Source organism: Pistacia vera, unplaced genomic scaffold, assembly GCF_008641045.1.
Source record: "Pistacia vera cultivar Batoury unplaced genomic scaffold, PisVer_v2 Contig225, whole genome shotgun sequence".
NCBI lineage: Eukaryota > Viridiplantae > Streptophyta > Magnoliopsida > Sapindales > Anacardiaceae > Pistacia > Pistacia vera.
In genome coordinates, this window is record NW_022196030.1 from 1,701,273 (window position 1) to 1,724,819 (window position 23,547).

Consider the following 23,547-nt stretch of genomic DNA (forward strand, 5'->3'; position numbering starts at 1 on the left):
TTAATAATGTATATCCCAAAAATGGTTAAGGGTCCTACTCTATTTCAGAATAATTAGTATAGTATGTATGTATAAAGTACACACAGATTTCTCTAACATTACTGAACATTAACATATGGAAGCTGCAAGAGAGACAGACTTTATATTAAAATTTCATCATTTATTTGTCTTGTCTTTGTCCCCTTGTTTTCATTTTCATGATCTATTGCGCCTTCAATAAATAAATATTCACATAACTCAACCTCTTACTTTATAATATATATTAAATATCCAACATAATAATCATATCATTATATGAATTTGCTAAATTGGGCAGCTAAAATCTTGGATATTTCGTACTAGTGTGCACATAATTTTGATTAATTATATTTAATTCAAATTATATAATTGTTATGCATATGATTTATACACTGTTATATAAATAAAAAAAAATACCAATGATCAATCAAAGGGTAAAAATTAAAAACATATATATAAGTAGCATCCAATGCACGCGGCTATAAAATTTTTAATTATTTTTGTTTTGTTTTTGTTTTTTTTTTTTTTTTCCAAAATCATATATTCAGATGCTCCCTAATAAAAAGAGAAAATGGAAAATAAATAAAAATTAACAAAAATATTCGATTTATCATTTTCACAGATTTACTAATTTTCTACCGTTACTCAGGAATAGTGACAAGCACAGGTCGCCAAGCTCTTCTCAATAACCGATACCGAAATGTCGCCGATATCGGCCTAAGCGAACCGGCCGAGCCACGACGGGATACAGACCCACTACCACCACCACCGACACTGCCAGTAACCGGTAAAAGCCCTTCCCTATCTTCCCCGCTCGCCGAATCTTTCTCCTCAAACGGCGGCGACGAAACAAACAAATCCTTCAACTTGGCTCTCATCTTTTTGTTCTTGATCTCGGGAGATTTATCGGTGATATCTCGGTTCAAGTCATCGTCATCTTGGCGAGCGAATCGGCGGCGATTTAGTAGCATCCGGAGTGTCTTGCGGCGGCGAAGGTGGATAACTGGACTGGTTGTCGGGCTCCGCGTTGGGCTGCCGGCGACGGCGCACTGGGTAGCCAAAAGCTTGAATCTTTGAAGAGTCGCCATAACAACAGAAAAAACTAAAAAAGAAAAATTCCGAGGTGGGTCGCTAAGAACTTAGATAAGCGAGATCTGGGAGTAAAGGTAAAGAGGGCGGCATTTGTTGATGCTTTTGTTTCGGTGGTGATGATGAGTGAGAGAGAGAAAGAAAGAGGGAGAGTGAGGAAGGGGAAGAGCTAGATGAGTTTTATCGGGCCGGTTTAATTTTGTTTGGTTTTGTTGAGGATATAATGGGATTTAAAGTTAGGGGAGGACAGGTGGCGAGGTGTGGAGGAATTGGAAATAATAAAAGAGAGTTTGGATTTGTATTTTATGAAATGTTATAAGTCCAAAAAGAAAAATATGGGTAATGACTAATGAGTTAAGTAGTAAGTAGACAAAATACAAGCAGGTTGGTCTTTTCTTAATTTCAATTATAAATACTATCTAATTTTCATTCTTTTTTAATAAATCAAAAATGTTTCAATAATTACAAATAGTATTAAAAAAACCTGTTTTAGCTAATTGATAAGATTATTTTGATGTAGGATTTCAAAATATGGTTTTAGAAATGAAAATTTATGTTATAATAATATTTGAAAGTTTCTATGAGCTCATGAGTTTGAGTTCTTCCAGGCACTAATAAGGATGGTCATTGAGGCTCTTATCCGATCAACAGTTCTAAGGCTCCAAAGAATTAGTTGAAGTGCGTATAAACTGGTCCGAATACCCTCGATGATAAAAAATATATATATTTGAAAGAGTAAACGGCTTTTTCCTATCCAAGGCTTGCCTTATGGACACTTTTGCACCCAAAAAGTTTCCAAATACAACTTTTCCACCTAAAGTTTATATTTCATTAATACCCAAAATACATTTCACTTTCTTAGCTGGCGTTTGGCAAGTTACTAAGAGCCAAGGTAAGAGAGATTTTGTAGAGTAGATGCTGGTGGATTGAATGGTGGTAACCCATTGAATATTAGTCATTGGAATCAGCTGGAAATCAACTAAAAATAAGAAACCCTAACTTTGCGATAATAGACAATCGGCGAGAAATCAAGCGCTGGAGTGAGAGGGTTTTTGTAGAGAGAAGACCAGAGGTTCAAATGGTGGTGACAGAAAGAATTTTCACCATCGGAATCGACCGAAATCGGCTTTAGGTAATAGCGGAATATAAACTTTGGATGGGAAAATGGTATTTTGAAACTTTTTGGGTGGAATATGTCATTAATTCAAACTTTGGGTGGGAAAAAGTCGTTTACTCTATTTAAAGATATATTTCTTATTAAAATTTGATATTTGTGAGAATAGTTGGACATTGTATTAGAAACAAACAATAATTTTAGTAGTGTTTGGTATGTTGTTGTTAAAAGCGACGAAAATGTTTTCAAACCATTGAATCAAACGCATTTTTTCAAGCTTCTCACTATAATAATATTATTATGTATAATTGTCAATTTGAAGTTTGTTAAATTTTGACCTTAAACCCTAAAAATATAAGCTTATAAGTCATTTTCATAACTTAAACCAAATCAAATAACTCACCTTTTTACCGCAAAAATCAAAATCAAAATTGTAATTCTAAGTTGTTGACTTTTTATAGGAGTTGACGATTTTTTCTCATCCAAATAATGACTTTATGACATTTTTTCACCTAAAGATTTTTAAAGTATTATTTTACTACCTAAATTTATATTTCGGCAGCAAAGAAAGAGCAAACTCAGTTCGGGCTATTAGGATTTTTGAAGAGGGGAGACTGATAAGTCTTTTGATGGTGAAAGATAGGATTTTGGTGGTTAGGATTGATCGGAATTTGATTTGAGAGGAGCAGCTGCGTAAACCCTAATCGCTCGACTGCCAACGATTGACGGTCGTAGGATTCGAAGGGTTTTGGTGAGTGATGATCGGAGAAGAGAATGATGGTAGTGTGAGGTTAAAATGATGTCGAAATCGGAAATAGAATATAAATTTGGATAATAAAGTAGTATTTTAAAAGTTTGTGGATGAAAAAGTATCATTAAACCATTATTTGGTGTGAGGAAAAGTCGTTTACTACGTTTTATAGACGATAACCCAACTGCCATTATCAAATGGTACTACTTATGATTAACAGAACCAAATACAAGTGAAGATTTGTTCAATTTTACAGCATTAAATAACAAAAGCCCTAGAGGAAAAGTTGTATGGATTATAAAATATAAATATAAAAATGAGAATAAATAAATAAACAAAACGGAAAAACCCCTGAGAAGTTACAAATATTAATTTACATGAAACCTGAACTCAAGTGCCAGAGTCCTCTTCAATAAGAAGACCAGTCTCATCCGCAAAACTTTGCTCACAGTGTTCTTATCTTCATCTGTAATTAAACCAAAAAAAAAAAAAAATCCCAAATATGAAATTGATAAAAAAGCTTGATCGTTGTAAATATGAAATTGATAAATGCAATATTTAAAGAACAACAAAGCAAATGAATAAATGCATCACAATTATGAAAATCAGTGAGTTGTTGGTAGATTCATTTACTTTTATATACAGTGCCTAACTTGAATTTGAAGTCATGTTTCTCTCATTATTATGAAGAAGAAACTGCAAAATTAGGCAAGAACAGGACAAGGGAATTTGAAACATTGAAGTAATTAATAAGAAGCAGGTTGGGTGGAGCCGCTAACCCATTTATCATTGCCACCGGAGTCCGGTGATGAAAGTGGTGGAGGAACTTTCCTCAGCAGCACAACATCATCCGTACTGCAAAAATCCACAACTTCTGCTTTCTGTGCACCAAACTGTTGGCTCTGAATCTCTCTCAAAACCTCCAGAATTTCTTGCATTGCAGGCCTCAGGTCTCTGTCCTGTTGCAAACACCTGAAAGCCAATTCTGCCACTGATGTTATCATGTTTCTTATGGTGTAATCCTTTTCGAATCCGAGAGATGGATCAACTAGTTCCTTCAATGCATGATTCTGGATTCTAGAAATAGCCATGTTGGCTAAATTTATGTCATGTCTGTGCCTGTTAGTGTCGACAGCTTCTAAGGATGATATAAGCTCGATTAAGACCACTCCAAAGCTATAAACATCGCTCTTTTCGGTGAGTTGGTAGCATTGGTAGTACTCAGGATCGACGTAGCCTGGTGTTCCTTGTGGAGCAGTTGACACATGGGTAACATCATTTGGGAAAAATCTTGACAGCCCAAAATCTGCTACTTTTACATGGAAGTTATTATCGAGGAGAATGTTGTTGGTTTTGACATCACGGTGTATGACATCCGAGACGTGGAGGAAAGCGAGTGCCTCGGCTGTTTCTATGGCAATGTTTAACCGAATAGGCCAAGTTAGCAAACCGGAGTTTGATCGACTTCCATGGAGATGATCCGCCACTGTTCCATTGGAAATGTATTCATAAACAAGGAGGAGTTCCCGGCTATGTCTGGAGGTGCATCCGTAGAGTGCCACAAGATTCGGGTGCCGCAAGCGAGTTAGAATCTCAATTTCATTCTTGAACTGCTCAACGCGTCTTACAGTGTTCTCATACAAGCGCTTCACAGCGACTGAACGCCCATCTTTGAGTACGCCTGATCAAACATTTGATAAAATTGGTGTGAGCAAGAGATGGTAAAGTATTCAAGGGTAACTAACAAACAAATGTTGTACCGTAATAAACAGTTCCGAAGCCGCCATCTCCGAGCTCTTTTGAAGAGTCGAAATTTTCAGTAGCCTCTTCAAGTTCAGCATATCTAAAGATCTGAGCTCCAAAGTAGGTGCTGCCCTTTTCAAGGTCAGATTTTGAGTAGAGGTGAGAAGAGATGCTTTTGGAATAACTCATTGTTGTACTAGTTGCGCTTGTGCCTGAGGTAAGAGTTTGAAGGTCTCTGCTTTTGTACTGGGCTACATTTTTCCTCCTCCGTAGGACGATGAATATACAGCAGCATACCAGAGATATAGCAACAACGCAAACTGCAACTGCTACGCCAATGACTAAAGCTTTCTTTTTTCCTCCATCTGTCAAGAGATCTAGAAATGTCAGCGATCTTGAACAGAACACGGGTGAAGTTGTAATTGGAAACATTAAGTCAAGACTATCTTGTTTCAATATAAAATATCTTCATTGGAAATGATCATATTCTCATTTGTTAAGAATTGATCTATGCATACTTAGTTCACATATTTTGACTACCAAAACGGGAAAGAAGGTGCAGGTGAATTTCATTGTAAGATTTGTAGAAATCTAAATGAAAGCATGTCTCACAGTAGAAATGTGGCAAAAGAATGTATTCAAAATTATTAATTAGAGGCCATTGACAAACCAAAAAGTCAAGACAGCATTTTATGAACAGAGTAGCAATCAAGACAGTCTCCATTCCAGGCCACAAATCATCAAGAAAACTAAGTTAGCCTTTTCAATTAATACTGAATCCGGGAGTCATGAAAATATTAATATTCCATAGTTTGTAAATAAGTGTTTGCAGAGCTTTTGTAAAAGGGAAAGCTTTTTCAGCTCAGAAACTGACTAAAGATGGAACAAGAAATTGCTCAGACTATATCTATATTATTAACTTTACTAGAAAAAAGAAAAAGTTAAATAGATATTCTAACTCAATGAAATATCACCTGCTTTAGGAGGAGTTGTTTTCTTTTTCCCTTCATCTGTCGAGAGATCCAGAAATGTCAGTGATCTTGAACAGAACACAAGTATAGTTGTAATTGGAAACCATGACTCAAGATCATCTCGTTTCAATATAAAATATTCTACGTTGAAAATGATCATATTCTGAGAATTGATCTATGCATACATAGTTCACATATTTTGACCAACAAAACAGGAAAGAAGGTGCGGGTGAAAGCATATCTCACAGTAGAAATGTGCCCAAAGAATGTATTCAAAATTATTAATTAGAGGCCATTGACAAACCAAAAAGTCAAGCAGCATTTTATGAACAGAGTAGCAATCAGGACAGTCTCCATTACAGGCCACAAATCATCAAGAAAACTAAGTTAGCCTTTTCAATTAATACTGAATCCGGAAGTCATGAAAATATTCATACTTCATAGTTTGTAAATATGTGTTTGCAGAGCTTCTGTAAAAGGGAAAGCTTTTTCAGCTCAGAAACTGAAACTATTGGAGCCCTGGTACCTGCAATCTATTCTATGTATTTCTTGAGAATTGAAATGGCTGTTATTAAATTTCCTGCCGAAACTGATGACTGTGTTAGTGTACTACAGTTTCAAATTTTTGAGAGTTCATCATTAGAGATCAGCTTTATTCCACGAACTAAAATGAACGAACATGAAACAGAAAGTGGTCTAGAGCTCAGCTCATATGAGAAGCTTGCTTTTGTTAGCCGACAATGGTGCCACTAAAATTTGAACAGGACAAGAACAAAGATTTTATAGACAAATAGGACAAGAAATTGCCATTGACTATTGACAAATTCTTTAATAAGATATCAGAACTTATGTTCTCACTTGGCCCCAATCTCCACGTCAATGAAACTATAGTAACTACTAAGGAAAAATAATTATAATATCACAATAGGCTGCCAACAATAACAAACCAGTACCTAATGGCTAACAGCTAAGATATTTATTATACACCTTTTTACTTGAGTTCCATACCTTAGTTCCATACCTTTACATTATAGTGTTAGCAGTATTTGTTTGACAATTTCCCTTAACTTGATTTCCTCTGGTCAATGAAGGTCACCACTGTTGAGCACATAATACATGTTTGATCTGGAGTACTAAAATATGTTTAGTTGCAGAGTAATTTAAAAGTAGCCGCCTGATTTGGAATTGGAAGCATAGTCTGTAGTTTTGGTGTAAAAAAACAAAAGCACAAACACATCAGTCTAGTTGGAGTTATCTATAATGAGAACGTCGACGAAAGAGCTGCTATGAATTCAGGGGCCTAAAACAACAGGCAGATGATTGCTGGATAACACTTCCAGTGAGAAAAGGAAAAAATTTGAGGATTGTTTTTAAGAGGTTAGAGGGCAAAGAACACGTAAATGGAAAACAAAACATCCTGTCTTCTAGTTATTTTTTCTGGATTTGGTGGAAAAGTCAACACTTTGAACAAAAGGGCGATTTCTACAACCCAAAGTCGATAAAACTTGATTAGTGTTTCTAGTAGGTTACTCCCTCTATAATAAATTATCTAAAAACGAAACAACATAGCATCAAGAGGATATGCTATGCCCGGAATCAAGTTTCAAGTTTCTGCTCATCTGAACCTGGGTCTGTCTAAAAGCAATACCCTAACTCAATAAAATTAAGGAAACTCAGGAGACGAGTAATGAATAAAGAGATGGGATGTACCTTTTGAGGGAAAAGTCGAGGAATAAGGCTTATCAGGACAATAACAAGTGAATTCATCAGTATCAGTGTCAAATCCACAGAGTCCACCGAGTCTTTACATTTGTCACATAAGGTATTATTTGCGTACCATTGCAAATCAAAACCCTCTTTAAGAGCTTTACTGACATTTGCCGAAGCTGGATATCTCTCAAGAACAGAAATGTGACTGTCTCACCGGAATGTAACGTTGGTACCACAATTTTCGAAGTAATTGCTAATGGTAGATAAGATGTTACTATTGAAACTCGTTGCCCCATATGAAATAGTAATTATTGGTGTCTGTCTCTTCCGGCTGCAATTAAACTTAAAGGGGAGCAGCGCGGCCGAAATGTCTTTCACAGGAGGAGGGGCAGTGATAATACAGCGTTATATTTTCTGTATCGGAAGTATAATGAAGAAGCTGGAATTTAAAGTGCCGCGACAAGGTTCGAGGGACAAAGGTCATCCCAGTAATCCTCTAGAGCTACTGTGAGAGTGCCGGTAGAGTTATTGATGTCAAGCACTCTGCAGCTCTCTCCATGATACAATCTCTGCGACCTCACCTTCGCAGTCCAACCATAACTCGGGTACCCACAGTACTCTGGCCTACTCACTCCCCAGAAAGGATATTCAATATTCTCCAAGTTTGCACAGCGAAAAGGGGCAGTACAGTTTTCATATTTCGCATGAATGGCTGAACAGATGTTGGAACATGGACTAAGATGAAGGTTATGGTGATGGAGAATAAACAGAAGCTTGGAGAGAGATGAAGCGCCATGTTGAGAGACAGACAGAGAGATGTGGAAGTAATATTGATTTAAATATAATGGAGCTAAATTGTTCGCATTTCACATCTTGTCATAGAAATTAATGTTGGACTTGACCAAGTAAGGCCTTTATTTTTCCTGACGGGAAGCTGCGGTCCACCAGTTTAGGTAGCCTAGAAAATTAAATATTGAAATATTGACATTTATAGTCTCTATAAAATGATGGTTCAATGTATATTTCCAGGCGTAAGCTGAACGAAACTTATAACCATTCTAGAATTTGAAACAGGTGTGAAAACTTAAAGATTCTCAAATTCGATACTAGAACCCGTAAATGGACCTCAAAATCAAAAGGACATCCGCGAACAGGTTTCAACCTTTAGGTATTTAAGAAAACTTATTTATCCCCAACAGGGCAACGACAAATGAATATCAATTGGCAAAAACCAGAGGAAAAAAAAAAACATTAGAAGTGCCAAATATAATATAAGGTCTGAGTTTAGGATGAATCAATTGAGGAGCACGTCAAGTTATAATAGAGTAATGAAGGAGACAAACCTGCTGGAGGTCTGGACTAGATGAACATCAATTGCATGGGCTGATCACGGCAAAAGCAAACGAATAGACTCTCCGTTGAGTTATATCCGCAAAACCCGCCGGAGTTGACACATGTGTTGCATTGGTTGCTCCCTAAATTCCATTGCAATTCAAAACCTTCATCTAAGTAACGTTGATGGTATTTCTACGTTGGTCAAGTTCGAGCAGCTGTTTCGAAATGGAACAATGACACTGCTATTGCATCTTACTATTAACGGGTCAACTGGGGCACTCTGGGGCGCATAGAAAACATCCATGCTGGTATCATTTACAACGCATCAGGATAGACAATATACGACCGTCTGCCCGGATCAGAGCGCAAAGAACAACCGTAGTATAGGGTCAGGTTCCTTTGTCCCGAGGCATAATTGAAGCGGGTGAAATCAAGGGTGGTGTTGAAAGAGAAAGCTGGACACAATACTAGACCGAAAATCACTTAGCGACCTTAAGAGTCTGTGTGGTGAATAATGTGAAGAATTCAAACGTATTCGACATCAGTTGATCTTGGGAACACCTCTTGGCACTCTATCTGGAACCCCGGTTGACCACAGTAATCTGGACGGTTTACGCCCCAGAAAGGGTAGTTGATTTCCATGCTTTGGTCTCCACAGTACACAGGAAGACTGCAGTTTGTGTATCGAATATCATCGGCCGATAAAGATGTTTGAGAATTGAAGATGAAAGTGAGGAAGAAGATGATGGAGAGATAATGAGGGTGCATCATTTGAGAAAAATGAAGGAGAAAAAAGTGGTAGATGATCCAAGCAAGAGTATGGATAGACAACTATAAAAGCTGTGATGAAAGTGAAGGAAATTCCGTTGCTCGTCTCATTATGAGAAGACATTGCAACAGCTCTTAAAAGAATATGAAGCTTGATTTGGAATTAGTCCGGGTGTTAGCTAATATTAAATAGGCTTAGATTATAATTAATCATGAAAAGTCTACATGCTATGAAAATTTATAATTTGGCAGAGAATTTCACATCAAACCTGTACAGTTTTCATATTGTCTTTCTCGAAACTCTGAAAATATATGATTCACGATGCTAGGAAGAGATAAAACAGTGGTAAGAGCTATGAGAAATGACAATGGGATGATCAGAACAGAGAAACCTACTAATAAGTTATCAGATATTCATCAACAAGTTCAACACATCAAACATACAAGAAGGGTTAAAATCTTTGTCAAATGGGGTTGATTCTAACATTAATGGATGTCATATAGTCCCTTAGGTATGCTATTGAAAATACGCAGAAATGATTTACTAATGAGAACGATTCCAACCTTCTATGTCTCCAGCATTTGGTCAATAAACAGTAATAAAATAGTTAAACTGTATATTAAAAATTTTCTAATTCTTTTTTATATTTACCTAACTTAATGCGTATAATGATAGACAACACTATCACAATATTTTATTATTGTCAGTATTCTTATTAATAATAGATGGACACAAGAACCATTTAAAATAGTCTTCTCTACCATAATACTTACTGTGACTTTGCTTGGGAATGAATTAAGATGTCTTACTTACCAATTATGATATTAAATGCAAACCAACCAACCTAATTTCTAGAATATTATTATCTAGTTACATGAATGCAAAAATAGTTTACCCCACAGGAAAAGTTCTACTACTGGTCATAGTGGTAATATTTACTAAATCAATGAGGCAGAGTTTTAACAAAATTCAATCAATTAAACTGGGGTGACTTGGCTAAGACGGCCAACATTATCAAATTCAATCATAATTATGAGTTTATATCTGTTATTGAACAAGTAATCTACTATATGAATTGAAGCAAACTTATGAGCTTATCTGATTTGTAATCAAATAGACTTGTAAACTTCTAACTACTCTCTGATGACACACACCTTAATGGTAGTGCTTTTAATATGATTGCCAAATTAAGGATAGTGACATGGAAAGAGATGGTCTAACTTATTCTAATTTTGCTTAAGGACAAGGTGGTTTTAGATTTGAAATGTGCACTGCGTAAACGGGTAGTTTACTTCGGGCGTCTGTTAGCCTCGGTTGACAATGAAGTTTATAGTTAGAGGTTAGTGGTTAGTGTGTTAAAGAGCTTTTTATTGACTAAACAACAAAAATGCTTCGCTTTACCATCTATAATGCTTAATTCTGATATCAGGGAATCTTATTGCTGAGTCTAAGGCATGAGTATCTGCTATGATAGGAATACTATTAAAATGGGTGCTCTTTTGATGTGTGTGAAAGTTGATGCAGACCATGACCCTTATTAGAACCAAAGTTAGGGTCTGTGGTGAGCTGCATATGATTAGAAGTTTGACTCTAAAATAATGATAATAATAATAATGTTCCTTTAATTTGTGGAAATTAATAGAACTCATTTTGGTAGTAATTAGTACTGCCCTAAAAATTGAGGTACTTACCTTGTGGGGGTTGTTATAGCGAGGTTGGACATGCCACTTGAAAGGGGGGGCAATTGCAAGTTGTATGTTCTTGAAATTATCATCACCACAACTTCCATTGGATTGATTGCACTGATCACAGAATGCCATGTCATTCACTTCCATTCCACTTCAAATCCTTGTTTCAGGGCTTCTTCCACAACTGAAGACTTCGATTTGCTTCTTCAGGAAAGTTTTAGGAAACGGAACAGTGACACTAAAATTCATAAACCAGAGCAGTGTGTTGATATTAAACCATCGTATAATTGAAGGTCTTCTCATCTCCTCTATGGAGCAAAATATTGACCACGAGGGACACCATAACGTAATGTGAATTTCTCATACCGAGGAGAATATCAAAAGTGTCGACTCAAAGTGGTGTTAACCAATCCATCAGATGGACAGTTGCCGCTCAAGTAGTCCTGTCTCGCAATCTTTAGAACTTTCGCTGACTCAGAGATATGCAAAACACGATATTCTACGCGTTTGATCATAATGAATGTCTTACATCCTCAATGAAGCTCCAAGTCCTTGTGGCCACAAAACCTGGGCGACCGTATTGTGTGCCTTCGCCTCCCCAGAAAAAGATAAACCAACTTCGTGCTCCGCACGTGAATGACGTCTACAATCTTCAAAAAAAAATCAGGATTGCTTAAAGATAACTGAATATGACAAGAACTAGTATTGAAAGCCTAGATCACAAAGAAAAGGCGAAGAGGAGAAAAGTTGGAAACTCGTCATTTCTGGTAGGAGTAAGGCCTGGGGAGAATGAATCATGAGGGAACTGAATCCATTGATGTCAAGAAAATATAGAAGAAACTGAGAGTTACATCACATCTTTGGAGATAAAGGAAAGCAATAGAAAGACTTGGAAATTTTGGGTGTATAGTTGACTTGATGACTTTATCTTCACGTAATTGCATTTTTTCCAACCATGTTTGCGTTTGATTTGCAGAGATGAGTCCAACTTCGATATGAGTCTCCTTCAAAAAATAAATATAACCAACTTATGAACAACGAACCCAAGACAGATTGTATAATAAATTGTATCTCACTAAATTCTATATCCAAACCCGCCCACCTTGTATAATATTTTGATACAACAATATTGGACTTGTATACATCAGTCCAGTTTAGTTTTCAGAGCGCATCAGAAGCAGAAAAAATATTGATGGCAGGATACAAAACATGTTTAATGGTAAATGTGTGCAGGGTGAAATACAGTAGAGTAGAGGTGGAAAAAATGTTCATGAAAAAGTAATGAGAAAGTGTATAGTCTTGGTTATTGCGTGGTTTTTCAAGTGGGTTGGAGGTTCCTCCTTTAGTCCTTCACGCGTTATTTTAGAGGAAAAAACAACTTAATATGTGTAACACGGACTAAATAATTCATGTTGAAAAAAAAAGCAAAGCACAAATTAAAGTCATATGAACGTAGACTTGAGTATAAATCAATACACGTTAATAATCAAAGACCAAACTCCTAAAAGCATAAGGAGACTCAAGTCTTGTTAATACGTATTGTTTGAGGTTGCCCCCACTGGACAACACATTTCCAAGCTTTTACTGTAACAGGCTGATATGCAGAGAATAAAGACATCCACTGTCAAACCAAACAACAAAGAGCGCAATATTTGTCGCAGAATTCAGTAAAATTTCTAAAAAATATATTCAACTGGACCCTTACAAGGTTGAATATGTATTTTTTCTTCGTTTCATACACAGCATAACGTGCTGCCTGGGGCAAAAATCCTATTTGGGGATTTCCTTGGCAATTTCCTGACAGTGGTTAGAGAGTCCAGTGTCATTATCAATTAAAACCAATTAGTCAAAGTCTTAATCAAAGAATTAATTATGATACAATTAAGACTAACAAATACTAGTTGAATATAAAAATTAATCAATTTGTCTTAAGGTCATGTTAAGAAATCTAAAATGGTAAATTAGCATTTATGAATCTAAAGATAGATTCTTTAAATAAATAATAAGTGGTTAATATAAATTTGTGGGAAAGCTTGCTTATTAGGTAGGAAAGTAGTGGGTGGATGTGTGGAATATATATTTACTGCATAAAATTTCATAATTAAAGCACAAGTTACGGGGAAAAGAAAACGTGTTGCTTCTTGTTAATCTTATAGCTCATCATATTCAGAAAGTGCTACTCTCAAATTGTGGTTTGTTGATGCTCAAAATTGGTCGTTCGGTGGAATGGTCTTTTGTTTCTTGGAATCCATTGGTTCTCATTTCAGCTCTAAGGTTTGAAATTTGACCTACTGTGCAACAATAGAGTGGAGGGGGCTAGTGGGGGTGTCACTGGTGGAACCCTTTAACGCTTAAGTTAGTCAATTGAATCCAATCGAGTACAAAACCTTACCTCGAAATAGTTATCATGCATTCGACATTCCACCTCTATGACACTAGACTCGTCAGCCCTTTGGCTTCCCCCCTTCTTAAGGTATATTAATTGATATAATTAACCCCAAAATATTCTTGAAAGAATGTATAAAATAGAGATGAATGAACCTTTTTTGGTGAGAGTTAGAGTACTTTGTTCATACCCTTTTATTTGTAATTGCTCCTTCTTGTAGTGGGACTGTGGACAAATACCTTGTCAAGTGTCCTCTTACGTATTGTGGATGAGGTGTCCTTCATGCAGCCTCTCTTTACTTAGTGGAGGCCCCTTATTATTTAAATGGTTTCTCTCCAAAGGGATTATGTGCAATTAAATAAGGAGGCCTAAATAACATCACTGGCAATAAAACAATATTCAATCGACAAAGGCTCCTATCATTGGACTTTGATTCAATGGATCAGCTAATTGTAATGGGTCAGGCCGAAAAATGCACACCCGTTAGGCCGTGCCAAATTTAGGCCCAAAATCCAAACTTATTTTCATAGCCATTCATTTTTATTTTGGCACTAATCATATCGACCATTTTGTTCCTGCGAAGTATGTTAAAAAAAATTTAAAAAAAATAAATAGACCATTTTTTTATTTAGTTATAGTCACATCCGAAAAATCTATCAATGAAATATATGGTTATTTTAAAATAAATATGAATTACATAATATTATTGAACGCAATAAAATAATATAATACTTTATGTTGTTGCGTTTTTCGCACCAACAAGAAGTACGTCAGCTTTCTATGGGAGTTACACAAAGTGTTGTGAAGACCGTGAAATATGATGTTGAACCAATGGGCAATAATAACATAATATGTGAAAATAAATAAAAAGAGTAGAAACAATTTTTAAAGTGGTTCGGATGCAAGGTGTAAATCTATATTACTGTTATCTTATTGCAGTGTTTACAAAAATATTTGCTCTCAAGAGAAACAATTGCTCTTTAGCTATTAAGAAAATGAAATATGGATCTTGATTTGGGGTAGAGGACCCCTACTTATACTGTTCGATGAGTGGTCTTACTCATGAAGATCTGACAAATCACCCTTACTGGAGACTTAATATTGAAGTAGTCATCTCATAAGATACCACGTGATCTAGATAACAGTTTAGTCCTGAGGCTTACTGCTGAAACAACCTTTATCAATCTTACAAGTGAAGTAACTCCTCTGTTTGACACGCGACATACACATTGCATAGTACAGTACACGTGACGAGAGTATGGTTGCTTAGTCACAAAACACATATCGAAAATTCATACCTTATTTTTTCACCATATAACACGTATTCAATTTAACATTTTTGTATGATCATTTGATCCATTTATGTATATTAGTCACAGTACACAGTGATGAGAGTGCATACTCTTGGTTGTAAACTTGAAGTTGAGCAGAGATGATGGGGCTGTGAAGATTGATGAGGGAATATATAGAAGTTTGATTGGCTTTCTATTGTACTTGACAACCACCAGGCCTGACTTAAGTTTGCAACAAGCCTCCCTCCAGGTTCAGAGCGAACGAGTGAAGTTCATCTCAAGGCAGCCAAGAGGGTGTGAGGTATATTAAAGGAAGTTCTGATCTTGGTATATGATACAAAAAGTCTGAAAATTTTTAGCTGATGGATACTTGACATGATTGGGCTAGATGCATTGATGATATGAGAAAACTTCCGACATACTTTTCTTTAATTCAGTGCTAATGTTGGCTATCCAAAAAACAGGACACCATAGCTTAGTCCACAGTAGAAGCACAATACATTTCTGCTACTGTGTGGTAAACCAAGCCATATGGCTTAGAAAAATCTTAGAGGAACACAGAGGAGTCCAACTGTGATCTTCTGTGACAACCAGTAGCCGTGGGAATGGCAAAAAATCATGTCTTACACGTGTAGAACCAAGACATCAAAATTAAGTTCCATGATGTGAGAGAGGCGGAAAGTAATGGAGAAGTTAAATTGACCATTGCAGGGGTGAAGACTAGGTGGTGGACATCATGGCCAAGGCTTTATCAAAGCCAAGTTTGAGAATTAAGTCCAAACTTGGTGTTTCCAGCAAGATTATCAAGGAGGAGTGTTGAAGATGGTGTGTAATTTGCTGGAAATGCAAAATATTCAGTTAAAGTTTCAAACAGTTTTTGGCGCCAAGTGTTCAAGTTGCTGTACGGGTGCAGTGGTTGAAGCATGTTTTGATGAATTATGTGATGTTTTTGACATGTTAGTTGAGTTTAGCTGTGATTGAGACATGTGTTGTTGTAACTTTATTTCAAATTCAAATGTGTAAAAATATCCACTGCATTAGGTTGTTTTAGGTGGAAAAGTAGACTGGTTTTGTACATATATTATCCTTACTATAGAATGAAAACAGAGCACTCATTTTCATGTTGCTGCCGCCTCTTTCCTTTGCAAAATCTCTCTTTATCACTCTCCAGTTGAACCAACCGAACCAACAGACACCATCATTGCCCCTATGAAATAATATTGGTGTCTATCTCTTCCAAGCTGCAATTAAACTTGAAGGGAAGCAGCACGGCCGAAATGTCTTTCACAAGAGGAGGGCAGTCATAATACAGCATTATATTTCTGTATCGGAAGTATAATTAAAGAAGCGTTGAAAGACAAATGTCATTCCCACAATCTCTATAATAAATGTGAGAATCCGGGAAGTGTTATTGATGTCAAGCACTTTGTAGGTTCTCCATGATTGTAATCTCTGCGACCGCGGTCCACGCTTAACAATTCAACTCATAACCCGGGTGCCCACAATACTCTGGCCGCCTACTGTTCCAACAAGGATATTCAATATTCTCCAAGTTGCACAGTGAAATGGGGCGCTGAAGTTTACATATTTCTCATCACCGGCTGATACAGATGTTATGACATGTGCTAAAATGAAGGTTATGATGATAGGAGAAATAGCAGAAGCTTGAAGAGAGATGAAAAGCCATTTTGGACAGATAGACAGAGATATGTGGCAGGACCGGATGTGTCTCTGGACAATGAAGCTGAATTCCTTTGGTTTCATAATTTACATCCTGAATCATGACCAATTAAGTTCTAATTTAACTTTGATAAAGTCGAGTAAAGTGTTTTCAAATACGCTTAAATAAAAAGCACAAACCACATCAGTCTAGTTGGAGTTATCTATAATGAGAACGTCCACGGAAAGAGCTGCTATGAATTCAGGGGCCTAAAACAACAGGCAGAGGATTGCGATAACACTCTCAGTGAGAAAAGAGAAACTTTGAGGATTGGCTTTAAGAGTTTTAGAGGGCAAAGAACACGGAAATGGAAAACAAAACATCCTGTCTTCTAGTTATTTTTTCTGGATTTGGTGGAAAAGGTCAACACTTTGAACAAAAGGGAGATTTTTCTACAACCTAAAGTCGATAAAACTTTGATTAGTGTTTCCAGTAGGTTACATCCCTTCTATAATAAATTATCTAAAAACGAAACAAAACATAGCATCATATGAGGAATATGCAATGCTCGGAATCAAGTTTCAAGTTTCTGCTCATCTGAACCTGGTTTTGTCTAAAAGCAAATACCCTAACCAACAAAATTGAGGAAACTCAGGATGACAAGAAATGAATAAAGAGATGGGATGTACTTTTGAGGGACAAGTCCAGGAATAAGGCTTATCAGGACAATAACAAGTGAATTTATCAGTATCTGTGTCAAATCCACACAGTCCACCTGAGTCTTTACATTGGTCACATAAGGTATTATTTGCGCACCATTGCAATCAAAACCCCCTTTAAGAGCGGTACTCACTTTTGCCGAAGCTGGATTTGTCTCCAAGAAAGAAATGCAGACTGTCTCACCGGAATAGTAACGTGGTACCACAACTTTCGAAGTAATTGGTATAAGGAAGATAAGATGTTTCTATTGACACTGTTGTTGCCCATATGAAATAGTAATTATTGGTGCCTGTCTCTTCCAAGTACAATTAAACTTTAAGGGAAGCAGCGCGGCCGAAATGTCTTTCACGAGAGGAGGGCAGTCATAATACAGCGTTATATCTGTATCGGAAGTGTAATTAAAGAAGCTGGAATTATAGTGCCGCTGACAAGGTTGAGGGACAAATGCATTCAGTAATCCTCTACAGCTACTGTAAGAGTGCCGGAAGAGTTATTGATATGAATCACTCTGTAGCTTGTCTCCATGATACTAATCTCTGCAACCTCGCCTTCGCAGTACAATGATAACTCGGGTGCCCACAGTACTCTGGCCTACGCTCCCCAGAAAGGATATTCAATATTCTCCAAGTTTGCACAGCGAAAAGGGGCGATACAGTTTTCTATTTCGCATGAATGGCTGACACAGATGTTGGAACATGGACTAAGATGAAGGTTATGGTGATGGAGAATAAACAGAAGCTTGGAGAGAGATGAAGCGCCATGTTGAGAGACAGACAAGAGAGATGTGGAAGTTAATATTGATTTAAATTATAATAGAGCTAAATTGGTTCGCATTTCACATCTTCCGTCATAGAAAATTAATTGTTGGAGCTTGACCAAGTAAGGTCTTTATTTTTCCAGGCGTAAGCTGAACGAAACCTCCTATGTCAGGTGTGAAAACTTAAAGATTCTCAAATTCGATATAGAACCCGTAAATGGACCTCAAAATCAAAAAGGACATCCGCGAACAGCTTTCAACCGTTAGGTATTTAAAGAAACTTATTTATCCCAAAAGGGCAACGACAAATGAATATCAATTGGCAAAAACCAGAGGAAAAAAAAAAACATTTAGAAGTGCCAAAGATAATTTAAGGTCTGAGTTTCAGGATGAATCAATTCGAGGAAGCACGTCAAGTTAAATAGAGGAATAAAGGAAACAAACCTGCCGAGGTCTTGGACTAGATGAAAATTCAATTGCATGGGCTGATCACGGCAAAAGCAAACGAATAGACTCTCGTTGAGTTATATCGCAAAACCCGCCGGAGTTGACGCATGTGTTGCATTTGTCGCTCCCTAAATTCCACTGCAATTCAAAACCTTCATCTAATGTAACGTTGATGGTATTTCTACGTTGGTCAAGTTCCTGAGCAGCTGTTTCAAGAACTGGAACAATGACACTGCTATTGCATCTTACTATTAACGAGTCAACTGGGGCACTCTGGGGGCGATAGAAAACATCCATGCGGTATCATTTACAGCGCAACAGGATAGACAATATACGACCCTCTGCCCGGATCAGAGCGCAAAGACAACGTAGTATAGGGTCAGGTTCCTTTGTCCCGGGGCATATTGAAGCGGGTGAAATCAAGGGTGGTGTTGAAGAGAAAAGCTGGACAAATACTAGACCAGAAATCATCTCTAGCGACCTTAAGAGTCTGTGTGGTTGAATTAATGTGAAGATTCAAACGTATTCGACATCATGTTGATCTTGGGAACACCCTCTTGGAATCTATCTGGAACCCGGTTGACCACAGTAATCTGGACGGTTTACGCCCAGAAAGGGTAGTTGATTTCTATGCTTTGGTCTCCACAGTACACAGGAAGACTGCAGTTATGTATCGAATATCATCGGCGCATAAAGATGTTTGAGTATTGAAGATGAAAGTAAGGAAGAAGATGATGGAGAAATAATGAGGGTGCATCATTGAGAGAAATTGGAGGAGGAAAGAGTAGTAGATAATCCAAATAAGGTATGGATAGAAAACTATAAAAGCGTGATGAAAGTGAAGGAAATCCATTGTCGTACTCTATGAGAAGGTCTTAAAAGAATATGAAGCTTGATTTGGAATTAGTCCAGGGTGTTAGCTAATATTAAATAGGCTTAGATTATAATTAATCATGAAAAGTCTACATGCTATTGAAATTTTTATTAATTTGGCAGAGAATTTCACATCAACACCTGTACAGTTTCCAAATTGTCTTTCTCAAAACTCTGAAAATCATATGATTCACGATGCTAGGAAGAGATAAAACAGTGGCTTAAGAGCTATGAGAAATGACAATGGGACGATCGGAACAGAGAAACATAGTATTAAGTTATCAAGATATTCACCAAGAAGTTCAACACATCAAACATACAAGAAGGGTTAACATCTTTGTCAAATGGGGTTGATTTCTAACATTCAATGAATGTCATATAGTCCATTAGCTATGCTATTGAAAATACGCAGAAATGATTTACTAATAAGAACGATTCCAACCTTCTATGTCTCCAGCATTTGGTCAATAAAAAGTATTAAAATAGTTAAACTGTATATTAAAAATTTTCTCTACATTCTTTTTTTAATATTTACCTAACTTAATGCGTATAATGATAGACATACATTATCAAATATTTTATTATTGTCAGTTTATCTTATTAATAATAGATGGGCACAAGGACCATTTAAAATAGTCTTCTCTACTATAATACTTACTCTGACTTTGCTTTGGAAGGAATTAAGATGTCTTACTTACCAATCATGATATTAAAGTAGTGCTGCCTACTTGAATAAATCAATTAATATCTAAACAATGACAACTAACCTAATTTCTAGAATATTAATATCTAGTTTACATGAATGTAAAAATAATTAGTAGTTAGTAGTTATCCACCAGGAAAAGTTCTACTACTTAGTCATAGTGGTAAATTCTTTGCCTAAATCAATAAGCAGAGGTTTCACAAAATTTAATCCAATTCAACTGGGGTGACTTGGCTAAGACGGCCAACATTATTAAATTCAATCGTAATTATGAATTTATATCTGTTATTGAACAAAGTAATCCTACTATTAAGTAAAGGCAAACTTACGAGCTTAGCTGATTTTGCAGTCAAATAGACCCTGTCAAACTATTAACTACTCTCTATGATGACACACACCTTACCGGTAGTGTTTTTAATATGATTGCTAAATTAAGGATAGTGACATCCAAAGAGATGGCCTAACTTATTCTGATTTCTGTATAAAGACAAGGTGGTTTTAGATTTCTGAAATGTGCACTGCGTAAACAAGTAGTTTTACTTCCAATATCCTTCTTCTACTTTATACTTGCTTCAACCGTCTGATTAGCCTCGGTTGAACATAAAGTTTATGAAGTTAATAGTTAGAGGTTAGTGGTTGTTAAGAGCTTTTTATTGACCAAACAACAAAAATGCTTCGCATTACCATCTATAATGCTTAATTCCGATATCAGGGAATCTTATTGACTGAGTCTAAGGCATGAGTGTCTACTATGATAGGGATATTATTAGAACGGGGGCTCCTTTGACCGTGTGTGAAAGTTGATGCAACCATGACCCTTATTAGAACCAAAGTTGAGGGTCTGTGGTTTGAGCTGCGTGTGATTAGAATTCTGGCTCTAAAATAATGATGATAATAATAATGTTCCTTTAATTTGTGTAAATTAAGAACTCATTTTGGTGTAGTAATTAGCACTGCCCTAAAAATTGAGGTACTTACCTGATGTATCTGGAGGACCTTTTGAGGGTTGTCCTGTAGGCAAGGTTGGAGGCGTTGGACATGGTCCTTGATGTCGAAAGTAGGGGAAAGGTTGATCTGGGCAATGGCAAATTGTTGTTTGATTCCAGGGATCAGGACCACAACTTCCATTGGATTGAATGCACTCATCACATAATTTCTTGCCATTCACCTTCCACTTCACTTCAAATCCTTGTTTCAGGGCTTTTTCCAAACCTGATAGACTTTGTTTTGCTTCTTGTAGGAAAGTTTTATGAACCGGAAAAGTGACACTAAAATTCCTAAAAGCATGTCCTGGTATTGATATTAAACCATCATTATAACTGAAGAACTTCTCCATCTCCTCTATGAAGCAAGTTCTATGAACATCAGGGACATCATAACTTAATGTGAAATTCTCATACCCAGGAGAACATTCAAAGGGCGTTGAGTCAAATGTGGCGTTAACCAATCCATGAGGTGGACAGTTGCCGCTCCAGTAGTCCAGTCTCGCAATCTTTAGAATTTGGGCTGCTTCATTGATACTCAAAACAAGATATTCTACACCATTGATCATCATGATAATCGTATCATTCTCACAATAAAGCTCCAGATCCTTGTGGCCACAAAACGCTGCTCCGCCTGGGCGACTGTATGGTTCGGCTCCCCAGAAAGGATAACCAGCTGTGATGTGCCCGCACTTGAATTGAAGTTTACAAACTTCTGACATGTCAGGAGTGCTTAAAGATAACTGAACATTGACAAGAACCAGGATTAGAAAGCCTAGAGCACAAAGAAAAGGCGACGAGGAGAAAAGTTGGAAACTCGTCATTTCTGGTAGGAGTAAGATCTAGGGAGAATGAATCATGAGGGAACTGAATCCATTGATGTCAAGAAAATATAGAAGAAACTGAGAGTTACATCACATCTTTGGAAGATAAAAGGAAAGCAATAGAAAGACTTGGAAATTTTGGGTGTATAGTTGACTTGATGACTTTATCTTCACGTAATTGCATTTTTTCCAACCATGTTTGCGTTTGATTTGCAGAGATGAGTCCAACTTCGATATGAGTCTCCTTCAAAATATAAATATAACCAACTTATGAACAACGACCCAAGACAGATTGTATAATAAATTGTATCTCACTAAATTCTATATCCAAACCCGCCCACCTTGTATAATATTTTGATACAACAATATTGGACTTGTATACATCAAGTCCAGTTTAGTTTTAACAGAGCGCATCAGAAGCAGAAAAAATATTGATGGCAGGATACAAAACATGTTTAATGGTAAAATGTGTGCAGGGTGAAATACAGTAGAGTAGAGGTGGAAAAAATTGTTCATGAAAAAAGTAATGAGAACGTGTATAGTCTTGGTTATTGCGTGTTTTTCAAGTGGGTTGGAGTTTCCTCCTTTAGTCCTTTACGCGTTATTTTAGAGGAAAAAACAACTTAATATGTGTAACACGGACTAAATAATTCATGTTGAAAGAAAAAGCAAAGCACAAATTAAAGTCATATGAACGTAGACTTGAGTATAAATCAATACACGTTAATAACCAAAGACCAAACTCCTAAAAGCATAAGGAGACTCAAGTCTTGTTAATACGTATTGTTTGAGGTTGCCCCCACTAGACAACAATTTCCAAGCTTTTACTGTAACAGGCTGATATGCAGAGAATAAAGACTATCCACTGTCAAACCAAACACACAAAGAGCGCAATATTTGTCGCCAGAATTCGGTAAAATTTCTAAAAAATATATTCAACTGGACCCTTACAAGGTTGAATATGTTATTTTTCTTCGTTTCATACACAGCATAACGTGCTGCCTGGGGCAAAAATCCTATTTGGGGATTTCCTTGGCAATTTCCTGACAGTGGTTAGAAGAGTCCAGTGTCATTATCAATTAAAACCAATTAGTCAAAGTCTTAATCAAAGAATTAATTATGATACAATTAAGACTCAACAAATACTAGTTGAATATAAATAATTAATCAATTTGTCTTAAGGTCATGTTAAGAAATCTAAAATGGTAAATTAGCATTTATGAATCTAAAATGATAGATTCTTTAAATAATTAATAAGTGGTTAATATAAATTTGTGGGAAAGCTTTGCTTTATTAGGTAGGAAAGGTGGATGTGTGGAATGTATATTTACTGCATAAAATTTCATAATTCAAAGCACAAGTTACGGGGAAAAGAAAACGTGTTGCTTCTTGTTAATCTTTATAGCTCATCATATTCAGAAAGTGCTACTCTCAAATTGTGGTTTGTTGATGCTCAAAATTGGTCGTTCGGGTGAATGGTCTTTTTGTTTCTTGGAATCCATTGGTTCTCATTTCAGCTCTAAGGTTTGAAATTTGACCTACTGTGCAACAATAGAGTGGAGGGGGCTAGTGGGGGTGTCACTGGTGGAACCCTTTAACGCTTAAGTTAGTCAATTGAATCCAATCGAGTACAAAACCTTACCTCGAAATAGTTATCCATGCATTCGACATTCCACCTCTATGACACTAGACTTGTCAGCCCTTTGGCTTCCCC

General features: G+C 36.6%; 2 protein-coding genes across 4 annotated transcripts in view; both read right to left on the reverse strand.

Moving 5' to 3' along the window:
* Window positions 1-577: 577 nt before the first annotated feature.
* Window positions 578-1,329, reverse strand: LOC116130874. The gene has a single exon (XM_031416569.1). The coding sequence runs from the start codon at window positions 1,104-1,106 to the stop codon at window positions 660-662; it is 447 nt and encodes a 148-aa protein (XP_031272429.1). The 5' UTR covers window positions 1,107-1,329; the 3' UTR covers window positions 578-659.
* Window positions 1,330-3,189: 1,860 nt separating this feature from the next.
* The window catches only part of LOC116130861 (LEAF RUST 10 DISEASE-RESISTANCE LOCUS RECEPTOR-LIKE PROTEIN KINASE-like 1.4), a 41,666-nt gene continuing 21,308 nt past the window's right edge, over window positions 3,190-23,547 (reverse strand). Inside the window, exons 2-5 of one of the 3 annotated variants that reach the window (XM_031416555.1) lie at window positions 5,690-5,725; window positions 4,733-5,080; window positions 3,752-4,653; window positions 3,190-3,438 (exon numbers count right to left, since the gene is read on the reverse strand). In XM_031416555.1, coding sequence (XP_031272415.1) covers window positions 3,418-3,438; window positions 3,752-4,653; window positions 4,733-5,080; window positions 5,690-5,725 — 1,307 coding nt within the window. In that variant the 3' untranslated portion in view covers window positions 3,190-3,417. Of the gene's footprint in view, window positions 3,439-3,481; window positions 4,654-4,732; window positions 5,081-5,689; window positions 5,726-21,004; window positions 22,239-23,547 lie in introns of those variants that run through there. The other 2 variants (XM_031416556.1, XM_031416554.1) reach the window with 2 other exon arrangements.